Source organism: Podarcis gaigeae, assembly GCF_964106915.1.
Source record: "Podarcis gaigeae genome assembly, chromosome: Z".
NCBI lineage: Eukaryota > Metazoa > Chordata > Lepidosauria > Squamata > Lacertidae > Podarcis > Podarcis gaigeae.
In genome coordinates this window covers 10925293-10940883 of record NC_139691.1, presented here as the reverse complement: position 1 = coordinate 10940883, position 15591 = coordinate 10925293, and the positions used below count along the sequence as shown (strand labels likewise).

The 15591-nt window shown below is 43.2% G+C and overlaps 1 protein-coding gene across 8 annotated transcripts in view; it reads right to left on the bottom strand.

The window, feature by feature from the left end:
- Positions 1-15591, bottom strand: part of GARNL3 (GTPase activating Rap/RanGAP domain like 3) — a 115396-nt gene that overhangs the window by 35275 nt on the left and 64530 nt on the right. For all 8 annotated transcript variants that reach the window (XM_083721699.1, XM_083721703.1, XM_083721701.1 and 5 more), the window contains 9 exons: positions 14993-15111; positions 14468-14532; positions 14283-14346; positions 11806-11832; positions 8862-8937; positions 5890-5988; positions 4931-5034; positions 3209-3317; positions 1845-1890 (listed from right to left, as the gene is read on the bottom strand). In XM_083721699.1, the coding sequence (XP_083577825.1) occupies positions 1845-1890; positions 3209-3317; positions 4931-5034; positions 5890-5988; positions 8862-8937; positions 11806-11832; positions 14283-14346; positions 14468-14532; positions 14993-15111 (709 nt within the window). The remainder of the gene's footprint in view (positions 1-1844; positions 1891-3208; positions 3318-4930; positions 5035-5889; positions 5989-8861; positions 8938-11805; positions 11833-14282; positions 14347-14467; positions 14533-14992; positions 15112-15591) is intronic.

Below are 15591 nucleotides of genomic sequence, written 5' to 3'. Positions count from 1 at the left end.
GGGAAAAGGGCACATCAGATATTTGGGGCAGGACATGGTTTTATTCCAAATGCTACATGCCTCTAACCAGAAATTCGTAAAATTCAACCCATCCCCTCTCCACTTCTAGCAAGGTGTAGAGACACTTTGGGTGTGACGTAACAGTAATCAGATTAGAGTGCTATGTGGATACTTCTGGCACAGAAGCAAAGTAAGAAGTCTCTACCCACAAGGAGCTTACAGTCTAACTTCAACAGCAAGGAAGCCAAAAGAGAGAAGGGGACGTATAATATAAGACAAAGAGATGAATGGGAAATAATGCAATTACATACATACATACTTGGGGTGTGGGGGGCAGCTTTGTTATACTTGGGGAGGAGATTTACTGTGCAATCCTAGGCACATCTACTCAGAAGTTCAATGGAGTTCTTTCCCAAGTTATTGCAGCACTAAAGCACTAAAACCATAGGCTTCATTATTATTATTATTTTCATCATCATCATTACTAATTGGATTTCTTGCCTGCCTTTCAACATAAGGTCCCAGGGCAGGTTACAACAATATAAAAAACAGGCTTGCAATTTATTTAAACTGATTTTATTCAGATGAGTATGGTAGGTTCTAAAGCAGGGGTCAGCAAACTTTTTCAGCAGGGGGCCGGTCCACTGTTCCTCATACCTTGTGGGGGGCCGGACTATATTTTGAAGAACAAAAAAAATGAACAAATTCCTATGCCCCACAAATAACCCTGAGATGCATTTTAAATAAAAGCACACATTCTACTCATGTAAAAACATCAGGCAGGCCCCACAAATAACCCAGAGATGCATTTTAAATAAAAGGACACATTCTACTCATGTAAAAACACGCTCATTTCCGGACCGCCCGCAGGCCGGAATGAGAAGGCGATTGGGCCAGATCCGGCCCCCAGGCCTTAGTTAGCCTACCCATGTTCTAAAGGCATACACCTCAGATGTCAAAGGCCAGGGGAAAGAAACACTTTCAACATACAACAAAAGCTATGCAATGAAATGTGCCAGATACACCTCTGTGGGGAGGTAATTCTACAGCTTAGGGCAGGGGTCTGCAACCTTTAAGATAAAAAGAGCCACTTGGACCCATTTCCGAAGAAGAAAAAAAACTGGGAGCCGCAAAACCATTGCGACATTTAAAACAAATATATCTCCAGAGCCGCGATCTGACAGCGGGTGGGAAGGTGACGTCGGGACAGTGCGTGACTAACGCACGCACCGCCCCCATGCGACATCACAGCCAGTACAGCACCCGTCACAGTGGGGAGTGTCAGGGCGCACAATGCGCCTCCTCCCCTCGCTAGTATCCGCCCCGGAGCCGCGGCAAAGGTGTAAAAGAGCCACATGCGGCTCCGGAGCCGCGGGTTGCAGACCCCTGGCTTAGGGCTTACCTTTCATCCATCCAATTTTCCCTACAGACTCTCTTGGGTGTTAATATCAGCAGAGGGGGCCCTCTTGAATTCAGTTTATATCCTGTCCTTCCTCACAAAGGAGCCCATAGATAATGCAGGCTACTGTTAGCTGGTCACAACCAAAATGCACTCTATACATTCTCAGAAACAGCTTCTCTTCCTACTTTACATGTTCCTGACATTCAAAATAGGTCTGAGAAGGGACCCCATGTCCACACACCCCTGGGAGAGTCTGTAAGCCTGAAACATGAGCACATTGAGGTTTCTTCCTTCTTTTCTCTTCAATAAAATTACGCTTGTGCTTTTTGGTCTCAGACTTCCCCTCTCCTTGTGAATTTTCACCAATATTACATAAAGCTAAAGTCATAACATGTCATATCAAATTAACGAAATGAACGGTTTGTCTGCAGTTGACACCCACCTGTAACTATCACTTTGCGTATTATATCTCACTAAGGCAAAAATATCTGCAGCATCAGTTAAGGAGCTCAATCCATTACTCCCACGCCAATGGAAACCACTTGTTTTTTGATAATGCTCCCCCCCCCATTTGTGTTGAAATAAATAACAAGGAGGGGAGGGAAAGTGGGGGGAACTAAAAGATCAAGCACAGGAACATGTTGGAATATCTTTTCATCACAGGAACCACAGGGCAGTTCATATTGTTGGAAAAGCAGCAACACCCGATGCAGAGAAAATGTTCACACATACGAAGCCAGGGCTTTTGGCTCATCATAGTACACCATGAATGAGTAGTATGCTGATACATACTGCTGATCATTCCCACTTCACTCCTTCCCAGGCACAGGCAGGATAAATAATCCATGGTGCCATGGCTTCCTTTTATATCAAAGCCAGGGTTTGTGGTTCCTTTCTCCCAAGTCACGATTGCTAGCCAACCTTAAGCCATCGTTTGTTGCTGGTTTACTTTTGAAGCTTGTGAAGAAGCAGCAAATTATGACCTCCGGTTTGGAGATGATGGGGAGTCAAGGCTAGGGGAAGGGAGGGGTGAAGCAGAAATGATCAGGAAACATGCCCCAGCACATTGCTCATTCGTACTAAACTGTGATAAATCAGCAGTTCTGGCTCATTGTGGGATGCAAATGTGGTCAATGCTTAACTGTGGTTTGTTGCCTTAACCCCGATTAAGCTTGGTGATAACCAGAAGTGGATTTATGCGTGGAAGAACCATGGGCTCCATTCATTTCTGGTACTCAAAGGGTTGTATGCTCTGCCTCCATAGCTGGAGGCAGCATGTCTCTAAATACCAGTTGCTGGAAACTGCAGGAGCGCATAGGGCTTGCAAGCTTCCTACAGGCATCTGGTTGGTCACTAGGAAAACAGGATGGCCTGATCCAGCAGGACTTTTCTTATGTATCCAAAGTTAGGCCTATTGAAATTCATGTACATGACCAACTTAGCTCCAATAATTTCAGTGGTCTGTTCTGCGTATAACTTAATTGCGTACAAGCCCAAACAAATTACTGGGCTCAGAATTCTTTAATTCTAATTTTGCAGCAGCCTTCAATTCCTAGGAGAAAAGACCCTGAAATCTGCACACTTCTAGTTTGGATATGTAATACAAAACATAGTCAAATATCATGTGTGCATCGAGACCCTAAGAAACTCAGGCCTGTGAATATTTAAGCTTGGAAAATATATTCCAACATGCTCAGAAGCCCTGACCCATGAGTGGAGCTGAGCTCCTTAGTTAAATCTGGAAAAAAAGGAAAACAAGTTGATTTTACAAAATTAAGGAAGTGGAAAGGGAGTGGCGAAAGATACGTGTAAAGTGGGAGCGGATCATGGATGGCTTAAAGGCTGGAGAGGATTCTTCTCCTTCTTGGAACACAATGGTGACAATGTCGTTCCCGATATGCCGTTTCCTTTCCACCTGTAAACAACAACAAAAAAGAGATGTTCATGGCTTCATGAAACCTGTGTAAAACAACCCCCACTAAGTCCTCTGTAAAATATTCACATGAGTCTCATGTCCAATTTGAAATGGACCAAAAGAAGGAAATCTTTTGGTTCAACTTGCCAGCTCTGACAGTTCATGTTTTCAACGCCTTTGAAAAGTGAGTGAAATGCAATCTGAACAATCGGGGTGCAAAATTCTAACTTGTAACAACGTGATCTGGGAGGCTCAGGAGATTGGCCCCAGGAACTGTCTTTCAGAAGGAAGGCCCTCCTCCTTTATAGAACCCAGAAGGGCAGTGGGGGAGAAAACATAGCCTTGATGGCTGTTGGAACTTGGTTAGTTGGCTCTGAGTAATGGTTGAAGAGAACTGGGTATGTTTGGAGTTCGGGGGGGGGGGGGAATGCTGAAGGGAAGAAGAGATGGGGAAATAGTCAACTTATCTTAAGATTTGGGCCACAGGCCTGGAAAGGGCCTTGGATGTAATCCAGTCCAACCCTCCAGGGAGGGCTGCACTGCAGGATGAAGTTCCAGCCTCTGATTTAAATACTTCCAGAGAAGGAGAAGCCACCCCCGCCTGGACCAGCCTCCCCCACTGTCAGACAGCTCTTGCCATAAGGAGGCTTCTTCTAACATTTAACCAAAAAATTCTTTTCTGGCAGAGGCCCACCAAGGCAAATGGAGCCCTGCTCCACCAACAATAGTCTTCTCCCAGCCAGCCAGCCCCCCCCTTCCTATTTACAATCAGTCCAGGGGAGTGGCACTAATTAACCTCCTCCTCCGTTTCAGTGCTGCTCCTTATAGAACTCAGCAGGGAGGAGGTGGATGGGGACAAACTAGAATTAGTTGGCTCTGCCTGCCATTAGCCCTGGCTCTGTCTACAGTTGGCCTCCCTGCCTTCTGCCCTGCCAGTCCCAATGGGCAACAGCCACCAGTATTCCTGGGAGCTTCCACCTGTTGGTCCTACTCTTCCTATCTGGAGCTACCAGATAACAAGGATGCCCCTTCAGATATTTGAAGGGGCTACATCCACACCACACTTTTAGAGAACTATGATACCACTTTAAACAGTAATGAAATTCTGGCAGCCCCCAAAGAACTCTAGGAGCTGAAACTTGCTAAGGGTGCTGAGAATTGTTACGAAACCCCTATTCCTTCTACGCAGCTAAGATTTCCAGACTTTTCTGTGGAAAGGGATTTATTGTTGAACCACTCTGGGAATTGTACCTCTGGGAGGGAAACAGGGGTCTCCTATCAACTCTCAGTACACTTAACTAACTTCAGTTAGTGGTTGTCCAAAGTGCTTTATTGTGCATGCTGTGAATGTGGCCTGTCTCCCCCTTTAACCTCCTCTTCTGCTGCTTAAGCACACCCAGTTATTTTGGGTCACCAAACCCCTTGCCATCCTGGCTACTCTCCTTTTGAACAGATTCCAACTCCTCAATGTCCTCATTTAAAACAGAGTATCCAGAATTGGCCTTCCACATAAACTTTTCCAAAATGTGCATCCTGGAAGTGCTGCTGTGTTTTCCTTCCTTTGATGGTGGCTTGTGGTCTAACCAAGAAAAATCAATAAGGAAACCACATACTTGCTGTTTGTTCTCTTTAGAATATGGAAGCATGGTTGAGACGTGGAACATTATCTCGTGCCCTTGGTAGACAGTGTAGATGGAAAAAATGCCTGTGGTGTCATCTGCAAAAGAAAGGGAAGGAGCACTGGCTTTCAGTGGGGTGATATGGAGTTTACACTCCATCCTTTCCCATTGGACCATTGCTACATTCAGGGTACCTCTAGACTACCCATATTTTGAGGAAGGGATACAATCGTATACCAGGAAATTTAGGTTTGCCCAGTTAAAGTGGATTACAGTGCTCTGTCATTCTAGCAATAATACATCCATTTTTAAAAAGGAAACTGACCTTTTGTGGTTAGGAAAGTGATGATGAAATGCATTAAAAAGTGTGGAACAAATGAATGCTTACTGGGAAGGAGTTTAGTCACTCTACAAGAGGATCAGTATGAACGAAGGACAAAATGCTCATCGTTGTATAACCTCCCCATAAGCAAATCAGAAGAAAAGTAGGATATAATCCGACCTCTGCATTAGCTTTGTGCAAACAAATCAGGATGTTCACTACATAGGTTGACTGGAGGAGCCTTTATCACTCTCCTCCTGCTAATACGCCTGAAGCCACTTACAACAAACGGATTGCAATAAAAATAAACAATGGAACAGAAAACAGCAGCGAAGAGAAGAGCAAACAACTGGTGGGTAAAAACCATCCGAGATTCAATGCCACCAAAAGGTTGAGCACATAAAAATGTTTTAATTGGGACTTTAAAAAGCAGCAATGCATGTGCCTGGCCAACATGCTGGGCTGAAACAGAAGCGGAGCCAAGACATTTGAGTTGCAAAGGCCAATAGGAGAACACAAAACAAGTAACTAGAGAATAACATGGGTGCATTTTCATGCACTACATGTTCTGGATCTGCCAACATATCTTGGAATCTGGGTATGATTCTAATTGTCTCCAATGAAACCTTACTTTTGGTGTCCAGTCCTCCTCTGTAGCCGGTCCAGCCCTTCAAAGTAATGGTGTCCCCCAAGAGACTCAATAACCTCTGAAAGCTTTCACTGCCAGCTTCTGCAGATTGGGGGGGGGGGTCAAATAAGATAGTGGGAAGAGACAATGGGATGAGAAAGAGGTGAGAGATTTAAATAAAATCTGGGCATTAAATGCATGGACACATTTAACATCATGCTTCATTTGACCCCGAGAACCATAACACTTCTAAACCTGTGTGTACGAAACAGCAAAGAAAGAAAAAGTCAGATGTACATGCTAAATGTAGTCCATGCAGATCCCATATTTCAAGTACAGTGGTACCTCGGGTTAAGAACTTAATTTGTTCTGGAGGCCCGTTCTAAACCTGAAACTGTTCTTAACCTGAGGTGCCACTTTAGCTTATTGGGCCTCCTGCTGCCACCACGCCGCTGCTGAACGATTTCTGTTCTCATCCTGAAGCAATGTTCTTAACCCAAGGTACTATTTCTGGGTTAGCAGAGTCTGTAACCTGAAGCATCTGTAACCTGAAGCGTCTGTAACCCAAGGTACCACTGTATCTTAAAAAGGTTGGAGAAGTCCACCTTGAGACCAAGACAAAACAGTCATGAGGAATGAGATTAAGGCAATTTTGGTGGCAGCAGGGCAGGAGACAAGGGCAAGGAAGATGGAAAGCTTTTGGTATTTTCTCTCCCGCCCCCCCCCCCCTTTGGCTGTTGAGAACACAAATATGTCAAGCTGGCTTTGCAAATATAACCAAGGCATTAAGAGCCTGCCAGAGCTTTTAGTCATACAAACACAAAATGTTCTCAGCCCGACATTGAAATATTTTGTAGCCGTTGTTCAGAGACAGGAGGTGAAAACAAACTCCAGGTCACATGGAGGGAGATGCTCTGGGGAGGAGGAGGAGGCAGAGCGGATCCATGCCAAGGGTGGTTGCGGGTGGGGGATAGCAAGAGTTCCCAAGAAACTGGCTATCCCTTTTATTTTATCTGCTGCTAGGGAGAGTAGCTTAAGAAGAAGCTGGAGAGAAGGGTGTGTGTTTACGCTGGAAGTGAAACTTGTTTTTTCTGTGGGAAAGTCCAGCCAGAGGGGCAGATTTATGATTGTTATGAATGTGGCGCCACCAGTGTGTACATGGTACTTGATAAGCAAGAGTGGCTGCATCCGCACCACACATTTAAAGCAATATTCCCCTCAAAGAATCCTGGAAACTGCAGAAACAACCCTGTTCCCCTCACAGATCTACTGTTCCCAGCATTCCATGGGAAAAGGGATTGACTGTTAAAGGAACTGTAGATGGGAATTATAAATGTATATGTGGAGTAGGCAGAATCCTTTAAAACAGGGCTTTTCAAAACTTGACTACAAATTCCATCATCCCTGACCACAGGCTTAGCTAACTGGGGTTGATAGGAGCTGTAGTCTAGAAAAAACCATCTGTGGTCTCAAGGTTGAAGGACACTGGTTTAAATGATCCAGGGACTCTGGAGCAGCTGTGGATGGCAGAGTTAGAGAACTGAAAACTGTAATTATGGGTATTTGTATACCTCTTTCCAGTGGTGCCTGGTACCCATTGGGACTGGTAGAGCACAAGGCAAAGAGACCACCCACAGGTGGTGGTGGCACCAGAGCCAATGAGAGGCAGTGCCAACTAATTCTGGTCTAGTCCCCTGCCATCCTCCTCCCTGCTTACTTCTACAAGGGAAACACTGAGATTAAGGAGGTAGAAGCTGGTAGGCAGGGCCACTCCCAGAGCTGGTTGCAAGTAAGAAGGCAGGCAGGGGGGAGCTGGCTGACGGCAGACTGAGGATGGTTTGGCAGTGCCCCATTTGCCTTAATAGATCAGCCTCCACTACCTCTTTCATTTAAGCCTCCCACAATTGAACAGCGGTGCTACAACTGCATAAGAAAAATATCTGCTAGTGAGAGGGCCTTCATAGTGGTGACACCCTGGCTAGGGAACAGTTTCATTTTGCCATTTTTAATGGTCTTTTCAGTGTCAGGTGAAGGCACCCAGGCCTTTAAAGCATCATTTAATCTGAGTTGCTAGAAAGGGAAGGTTTTAAGGCTGCTTTTAATTATTGCATATTTATTGTGTTGCATCTTTAACATGGTACTCTTTGTTCTATAAGCCAACATAATGTTGATGAACAGAGAAATATGGTAACAAAAAGAAATCAGCCCTGGATTTCACTTAAATCTGAGCATTCACAGGAATGTAGGAAGCTGCCTTGATTATTTGTCCATCTAGTTCAATATTGTCTACAATGATTGGCCGTGGCTCTTTGGGATTTAAGGCAACCAGGGACCTTACACATGCAAGATGCTCTACTACTGAGATATGTCCCTGGCTGGCTCAAAGAATCACTGGGTATGGAAGTACCTTCAAAAAAGGAAAGGTAAATATGTATGGTTGCTATGCATGCAATTTACACTCCACAATATATTCTCTATATGATAAAAGTTAAGAGCGTAAACTTTTCAAGGCAAAGGACTCTCTTTCTGCTTATGCTACCATGTAATACAAAATGCACACCAGGAGACTACAACTCCCATCTTCCCTACCTTTGCCCATGCTGGCTGGGGCTGATGGGAAATGGAGTCAAACATCATCTGGAAGACACCACATTGGCTATTGCATAGGCTATTGCAGTGATTGTGAAATAACAGGAATGGATGTTTCAGATGCTGCCTGGGGAAATCCTCTTCTTTTGCTTCAGGAAGGGTACTCGCCAACCTGTTTTTGTTTTTTAGGGAGTCAGATTTCCCCTCCTGTTTGGAGGGAGATGGCATAGCATCTCTAAGCAGTTCAGCCAGGTAGAATCCAATGCTCCAGACCAACAAAGCTGGCCATCACTGGTCTAGAGCTAAACCAAGATCAGCACAATGGCATAAACACAGACATTTCGCCACCCACTTCAGTTCAGATAGAAATAAATCTTCAGACTCACCGTTGCTGAACATCTCGTCATCTGTTAGCTGTCCATCTTTGGCATAAAGTACTCCAAACTTAAAATTGACAGAGCCCTATGAAACAGGAACAGTATATTAGTGAGACGGAACCAGACTGGCATTCTTCAAAAAAGCTTTATATTGTAAAAGTGAAAGTGCTCCTTTTAACTTGGCAGTTAAATCTGGCAGTTCCACAATAATCCTGCATCCTAACTTGCCAATGAGCAGAGTACGTCTTCTAAACCCTTAACAGATAGAGGGTGCTAGAGTAGGGCTGTAACTCTTCCAATCATATTGAGCTGCATCCCAGAGAAATACATGTGAATTGGGGGGGGGGGGGGACCAGGATGTGCAATGGAGACTTCATGAATTTGAATACTCATTGAGAAATGCAAGCGCATGCACACTGGTCCAGCAAGATGTGGGAAACCAATTTGGGAAGGACAAACCATATTCTTACTCTAAGGTTACCAGATTTCCCCCCCCCCCCCATGAATCTGGGGACACTTTTCAACTTCAATGGATTTTGTATGGGGACTGATTTGTAAATCCGGGGGCTGTCTCTAGGAAATGGGGACGTCTGGTAACCTTATCTTACTCTACTCAGGGTTTTTCATTTTTCTTTTCAGTTTATCATTCATACGCTCAGGTTCTGATTCACTTGCACACTATATTATCCCCCACCTGCCTTTTTGGGCAACTGCCCTGCTCATGAATTTGAAGTCAGGTCTATTTTTATTTGTAATGTAACATAATAAATGAAATGTTAACTTGAACCTGCTGTCTGCAGATGAGCCTTCATAGAAGTCTTTATTTCTTCTTATAACTGGATTTCTCAGCATTGTCTGCATTTCTGATCTCCAGGTATGAGTGCTGTCATTTATACAACCAAGACAGCACCGTCCATGCATAAAAAGGAAGGTAATCAGCAGGCTTTGTGGAATGCATGGTTTGTAGCAGCAGCATGACAGCACCTACACCTTGGAACTCCCTGCCTATTGACACATTTGCTGAACTCTTTTCAGTGCCTGCTTAAAACAGTTTTGTTTAGGCAAGGCTATCCAGAGACATATAGGTTACATGTATTTTATTTCTTTTTAGCTACTGCAGATTTTAATAATCTTTTGAATTATTTTCAAACACCTGGGGCTTTTTAAGGAGAATTTAAATGTTTATTTTATATTTTAGTAAAACACAGTGGTTTTCTTACAATCAAGATATACATTTCATTAAATAAATAAATAAATAAATACACACACAGGAGGGGAAACCCAGAAAACAGCCCTCAGTGGGCACAGAGTGCCACCTGATTATTTGCAAGTGGAACAGAAAACCTAGTTGGAAGGGGCTGGAATGGAGTATTCTTGAAGAGGTGACTGGGAAAGTGAACAGCAGTAGCCCACAATGCAAGATTTTGTTGCAGTGGGAGTTTATGATATTCAAGGGAACACTGACTTGATTTTCTGATTTTCTTGTTAGGTTCTTTTACCCATATCCCTACTTTGTAGGTGTCTAACACCAGCAACAAACATCTTCAAAAATAAACATGCAAAATCCCTATCTCTCCCACTCAGTAACACTGCTCGTGCAAGCTTGCTATCTTAAAATCCCCTAATTTTAAACTGTGCTATTTTTACTGTTGTTAGCCTCTCTGAGCCCGTCTTTGGCTGGGGAGGGCAGGATATTATTATTATTATTATTATTATTATTATTATTATTATTATTATTAATTTATACCCTGCCCATCTGGCTGGGTTTCCTGAGCCACTCAGGGTGGCTCCCAACAGACTATTAAAACAGAATAAAACATCAAACACTAAAAACTTCCCTAACAGAGCTAAGCATGTCATCCCCCTCCCCCTCCGCACAAACACAAGTTTGGAATGGGACAGATTTGGGCACCAGCTTCCTCCAATTTGGAGATTTAAAATATGTTGATCCCTATACCACTAATAGGAATATCATCAGTTTTAGGCATTCCATTGAAAGGAAAACCAATCATTGTTATTGTTAGGGGAGACTGCAGACACTCAATTATGGCACTCAGCACTCACACTTCCCATTCTGTTTCAAAGACATGGATCGCTCCCATGAGTCAATACAGCATCAGCACAAGCTCATTTGCTGTGATTTACACCCTGACCCCACCACATGAGTGGCTCAGACTGAGCTAGTGGCAGATTCAAGTGAGGCTCATGAACCTTCAAGGGTCCACAATCAAACTGAATTGATATATGGGCCTCTCTCGCAATTGGTACTTTGGAATAAGGTGCGGCAAGCAGTAGTGACAAAAGAGGAACACAAGAGTCCAAAACATTGTAGAAGGAAAGAGTATTGCTTCATAAGTACTTCTTGGGCCAAAATCACACATTATGTAACTGGGGCAGGGGCACTGAAAACAACATGCCATGTTGAGTTCTTTTGCTCACTTTCAGAACCTGTGCAACACTTATCTCAAGATGCCTCCCCCCGCCCCTTTCTGGACCATGGGTTGCTGCTTGCAGGGCAGGATTAAGATAGGGCTGTCACATCATGGGATAAGTATTCCTACCCAATGTGGGTGAGAAGGGGTGCCCATGAGATGGAATTGGTGTTTTCAGCAGCACATTTTGTGAGACATATGCGGCAGCAGCAATCTGAGCAAGGGTGTTTTTCCCCCTCCTGAATTCAGGTAGCAGGGTCCCCAACAGATTTGTAGAAGTGCGTGGTCTGAAACTGGTTCACCAATAGCTCCCAACTCTAATCGGCCTTCTCAATCATGATTTCGCACTTATGTTGACCTCAGGAGGGGCACACAGGAGTATTTGTGGGTACAACACCCCCACCCCCCAAATCAAACCAAGTAGCATAGCCCACAGAATAGAACATGACACTTTTCAAAATGGAAACCAATGTTTATTAGATAGGCTCCTGGGAACTTAAAGGAATCAGATTGTGAATTACCTCTTGCTCTTCCAGAACCAATAAATCCTGGGGAGGGAAAAGAACAAATATATTCAGCTTTTATATTCATTCAGAACCCAGCAATCTAATTTGTCATTTGTTTGCACCCTAAATGTAACTGGTCAGGGCTTTCAGACAAAAGCAGCGGCAACCACACTGTTTTTCAACAATACTGGCCTCTTGGTTAGGATTAGAAAAAATGACATCTCACCCTAGTCAAGTACTTGCAAGTTTTTAAATTGTTTAAATAGTTATACTTTAAAGTCTTGTAACCTGCTTAGGACCTTAGGATGAAGGGTGGGTAATCAAAAACAACCACCACCACATGGATAAAAAATACCATTCAACCTTTGAACAGAAAGGTCCTTCGGTGGAAGAAGATTGGAAGAAATTTAGAGATTATTTACAGAAACATTGTAAAATTAATGAATGTTAGAAGGATATTGGAATGAAGTTATGTGGCTTTAGCAGAAATGTTATAAAGAAATAAGTAAGAATAGATTGTTAATTGGTGAAAGGAGGAAAAGTAAAGTTAGATTATATCAAGATAAATTATAGGACAAAAACTGGGAAAGATGGAAAGGATTTGCTGAAATAGCTAACCGAACTAGAATACAAAAAAGGGAGGTGTGAGGAGGACAAGGAAACAAGCAAATGAAAGATAAGTTATGGGAATATTCGTTGTGTTTTTAATTGTTTCTATTTTCCTGTTTTTTCTCTCTTTTTTCTTATTGTGATGTGTTGTTTTGTTTTGTTTAATTTGGTGTTTTCTCTTTTTTCTTTCTGTAACCCTTAAAACTTTAATAAATATTTTTTTAAAAAAAAAATGAACAGAAAGATCCAGGAAATGTCCAAACTGCAAAGAGGGAAATGTAATTAAAAGTGAGTCCAGGACAAGGTGTTACAAACCACCTGCTGCTTTGGCATAGTGCCCAGCCACTACCCCTTAAGTTTAGTCATAGATATGCTGGCCATCTGCTCATGATCTCTTTATTCTGTTCGGCAGGCTACAGTTCATGCAGCTTTTCTTCCAGGACAGAGATGAGAACCCCTGTCTTCCCTTGCCTTAGTCTTCTCTTCTTTAGGCTAAACATACCCACTTCCTTCCATTTTTCTCCACAGGGCTTGTTTTCCAGACTGCTGACCGTCTTTGCTGCCTCCTTGGAACTCTTTCCAATTTGTCTCTACGCACATCTTGAAGTGCTACCAAGGGGCTATATTTTTTCCTTTCTGCTCCATGAACACTCAAACTTCTGCCCCTTCTCCTCAGACATTCAACCCCCACTCCCTAGCAAACAACAGCCATAGGAATCTGCCTTATATTGAGTTAACCCATCAGCTTAGCAATGCATACACAGTTTGGCAGTGGCTCTCCACAGTTTGAGACCTGGAGATGTTGGGGATTGAACCTGGGACCATCTCAATGCAAGGCAAATGTTCTACCCCTGCACTACAGCCCTTCTCTTAAGATACAACAACACAAGGAGCTGCCTTAGTTTGAGTCAGAACATTAGCCCATCTAGCTCAATATGTCTAAACTGACTGGCAGTGATTCACTAGGATTTCAAGCAGGGGTCTCTCCCAGTCCTACCCATTGATGCCAGGGAATGAAGTTGGGATCCTTTCCATGCAAAGCAGATGCTTTGCCTTTGAGCCACAGCCCTTGCGTTGACCTTCCATTCTCTGCCTGCTAGGCTTCAGCCTTTTCTTACAGCCTTTGTTTCTCTTCCATCACGCCTCGCACTGAGGTTTCCTTCTTAGATATCACAGCACACACTCTGATAGATCATTTATCCTCCACAAGAGGATGGGACCACCACCCAGATGCTGGATTCCAGCTTATGGGCTTGTCACTTGAACACACCAAGGATTGAAAATAAAACTGCCAATGGCATAATGCTATGGTGGAACCGCACTTGGAATACTCTATATAGTTGTGGATGCCTCAAAAAAGGATATTGTAGAGATGGCAAAGGTTCAAAAAAGGGAAACCAAAGTGATTAAGCAAATGGAGCAAGAGAGGATTTGACAAATTCAAGGAGGAGGAGACTATCAATGGCTAAGTTCTACCTCCACCGTGGGAGGCAGTATGCCTTTGAATACCAGCTGCTGGGCATCACAAGCAGAGAGAGAGAGCTATTGGTGCTCAGGTCTGGCTTGCAGGCTTCCCACTGGGGCATCTGGTTGGCCACTGTGAGAATAGAATGCTCGACTATGTGGGTCTTTGGCCTGATCCAGCAAGGCTCTTCTTATGTTCTTAAGCTCCACCAGCTTAAAACTCTCTGGGAAACATTTAATTCCATTTATTAGATCTGTGGCTTTTGGATGGAGTCCTCAAAGCAACTCACCACATTCATAAAACACATTTCTTGAAGTCTGTATTTGAAGCAATTGTTTCCAAAAGACATCCCCAACCGGCTCCACAAAATAAACACTCTTAAAACAGGATGGAGAAAAGAAATACTGAAAAAGCTCACCTTTTGAATTTCAGGGTGAAGAATTTCTCTAGGGCCTTTCTCAAATTTGTCAAGATTCATGGCACTGAAATGTAGGTGAAATTGTAAATTTCAGTGTTGTCTGTTCATGTGGAGCAACAATGAGTAATATCTGCTGCAATAATCTTTTAAACGTAATCTCTATTGAATTGTTTTTAACTGCTTACCTTAAAATAGATTTCACAGACAAAGTTTTGGTAGGACTGTAAGGGAGGCATATTTTCAGAGTACCCTAGAAGAGAATTGCATTAAGACAGATGCTCTTTCTCAGATGACTTTGAGGGGTTTTTTATACAAATGAAAATACTAAGTTAATTCTATCAATTACAAAAATATTCAGAACACTAATGGGTGTGGGTTGATTCAGATGTAACCCTCAAACATGGTTTGTGCTAACTGTAGCTTGAACCATAATTTATGCCATAGTTTGTCAGATGGGGTTGTTTCACAATAAACCATGGTTTAAATGTGCATCTGAACAATGTGAAAGATTCAAAAGGCCTTTGTGGAATGTAGCAAATAAGTAAGCTGCAAGTTGGGGTGAAAGAAACTACTTATAATGGAAGGAGTGCCTGCTTTTCTATCATAGCCTTTCTAGCTTGGCATGCTCCACTGATTACCATGGATTGTCAGAAACTAAGCTAAACAATTAGAACCAATATAAAAGAGCAGGCAAAATGTTTGTCCCTTACTGTTTTTCTCCAGAGGATTGCACGGTATTGAGGAACACGCTGATTGTTTTGGTCAGAGAGTACGACAGACAGAAAAAAGGGGTTCTTCTCTATGTCTGTTCCTACATAGTTCTGATGAACTGGGGAGCAAAAACAGTGCGTGTTACAAAATGCAAAACCAACCTGCAAAGGAACCCAAACTGTACACACAGGGGAATCCCATTGCTCATAGAGTAAGCACCTTAGTGCTGCATGCAAAATTCCCTGTGCGAAGACTGGTACCAAATTTAATGCCACTGCCTCTGAACACGGATGGCCTACTTTGCTATTACGGAGGTGAGGTTTGAACAGGGGCCATTCACACTTCAGTCTCTTTTAGCCAAGTGGGACAAGATGGTGGAGACCTGCCATAACATATACTCTAAAGGCTGGGCACTCAGGCCTATCAGTCAGAAAAGGTGGTTGCATAGATGTGGTCACATGGCTAAAGTTAAAATGGTCTCATTTGAAAAAGGAACTCTCAGAGAGAAACTCACTCTGATCAAGGCAAGAGAAGACACTGCTAATGATCAAAGCACAGTTTGATTATTCAAGAATGTTGTAACTGATGCAGGCACGTG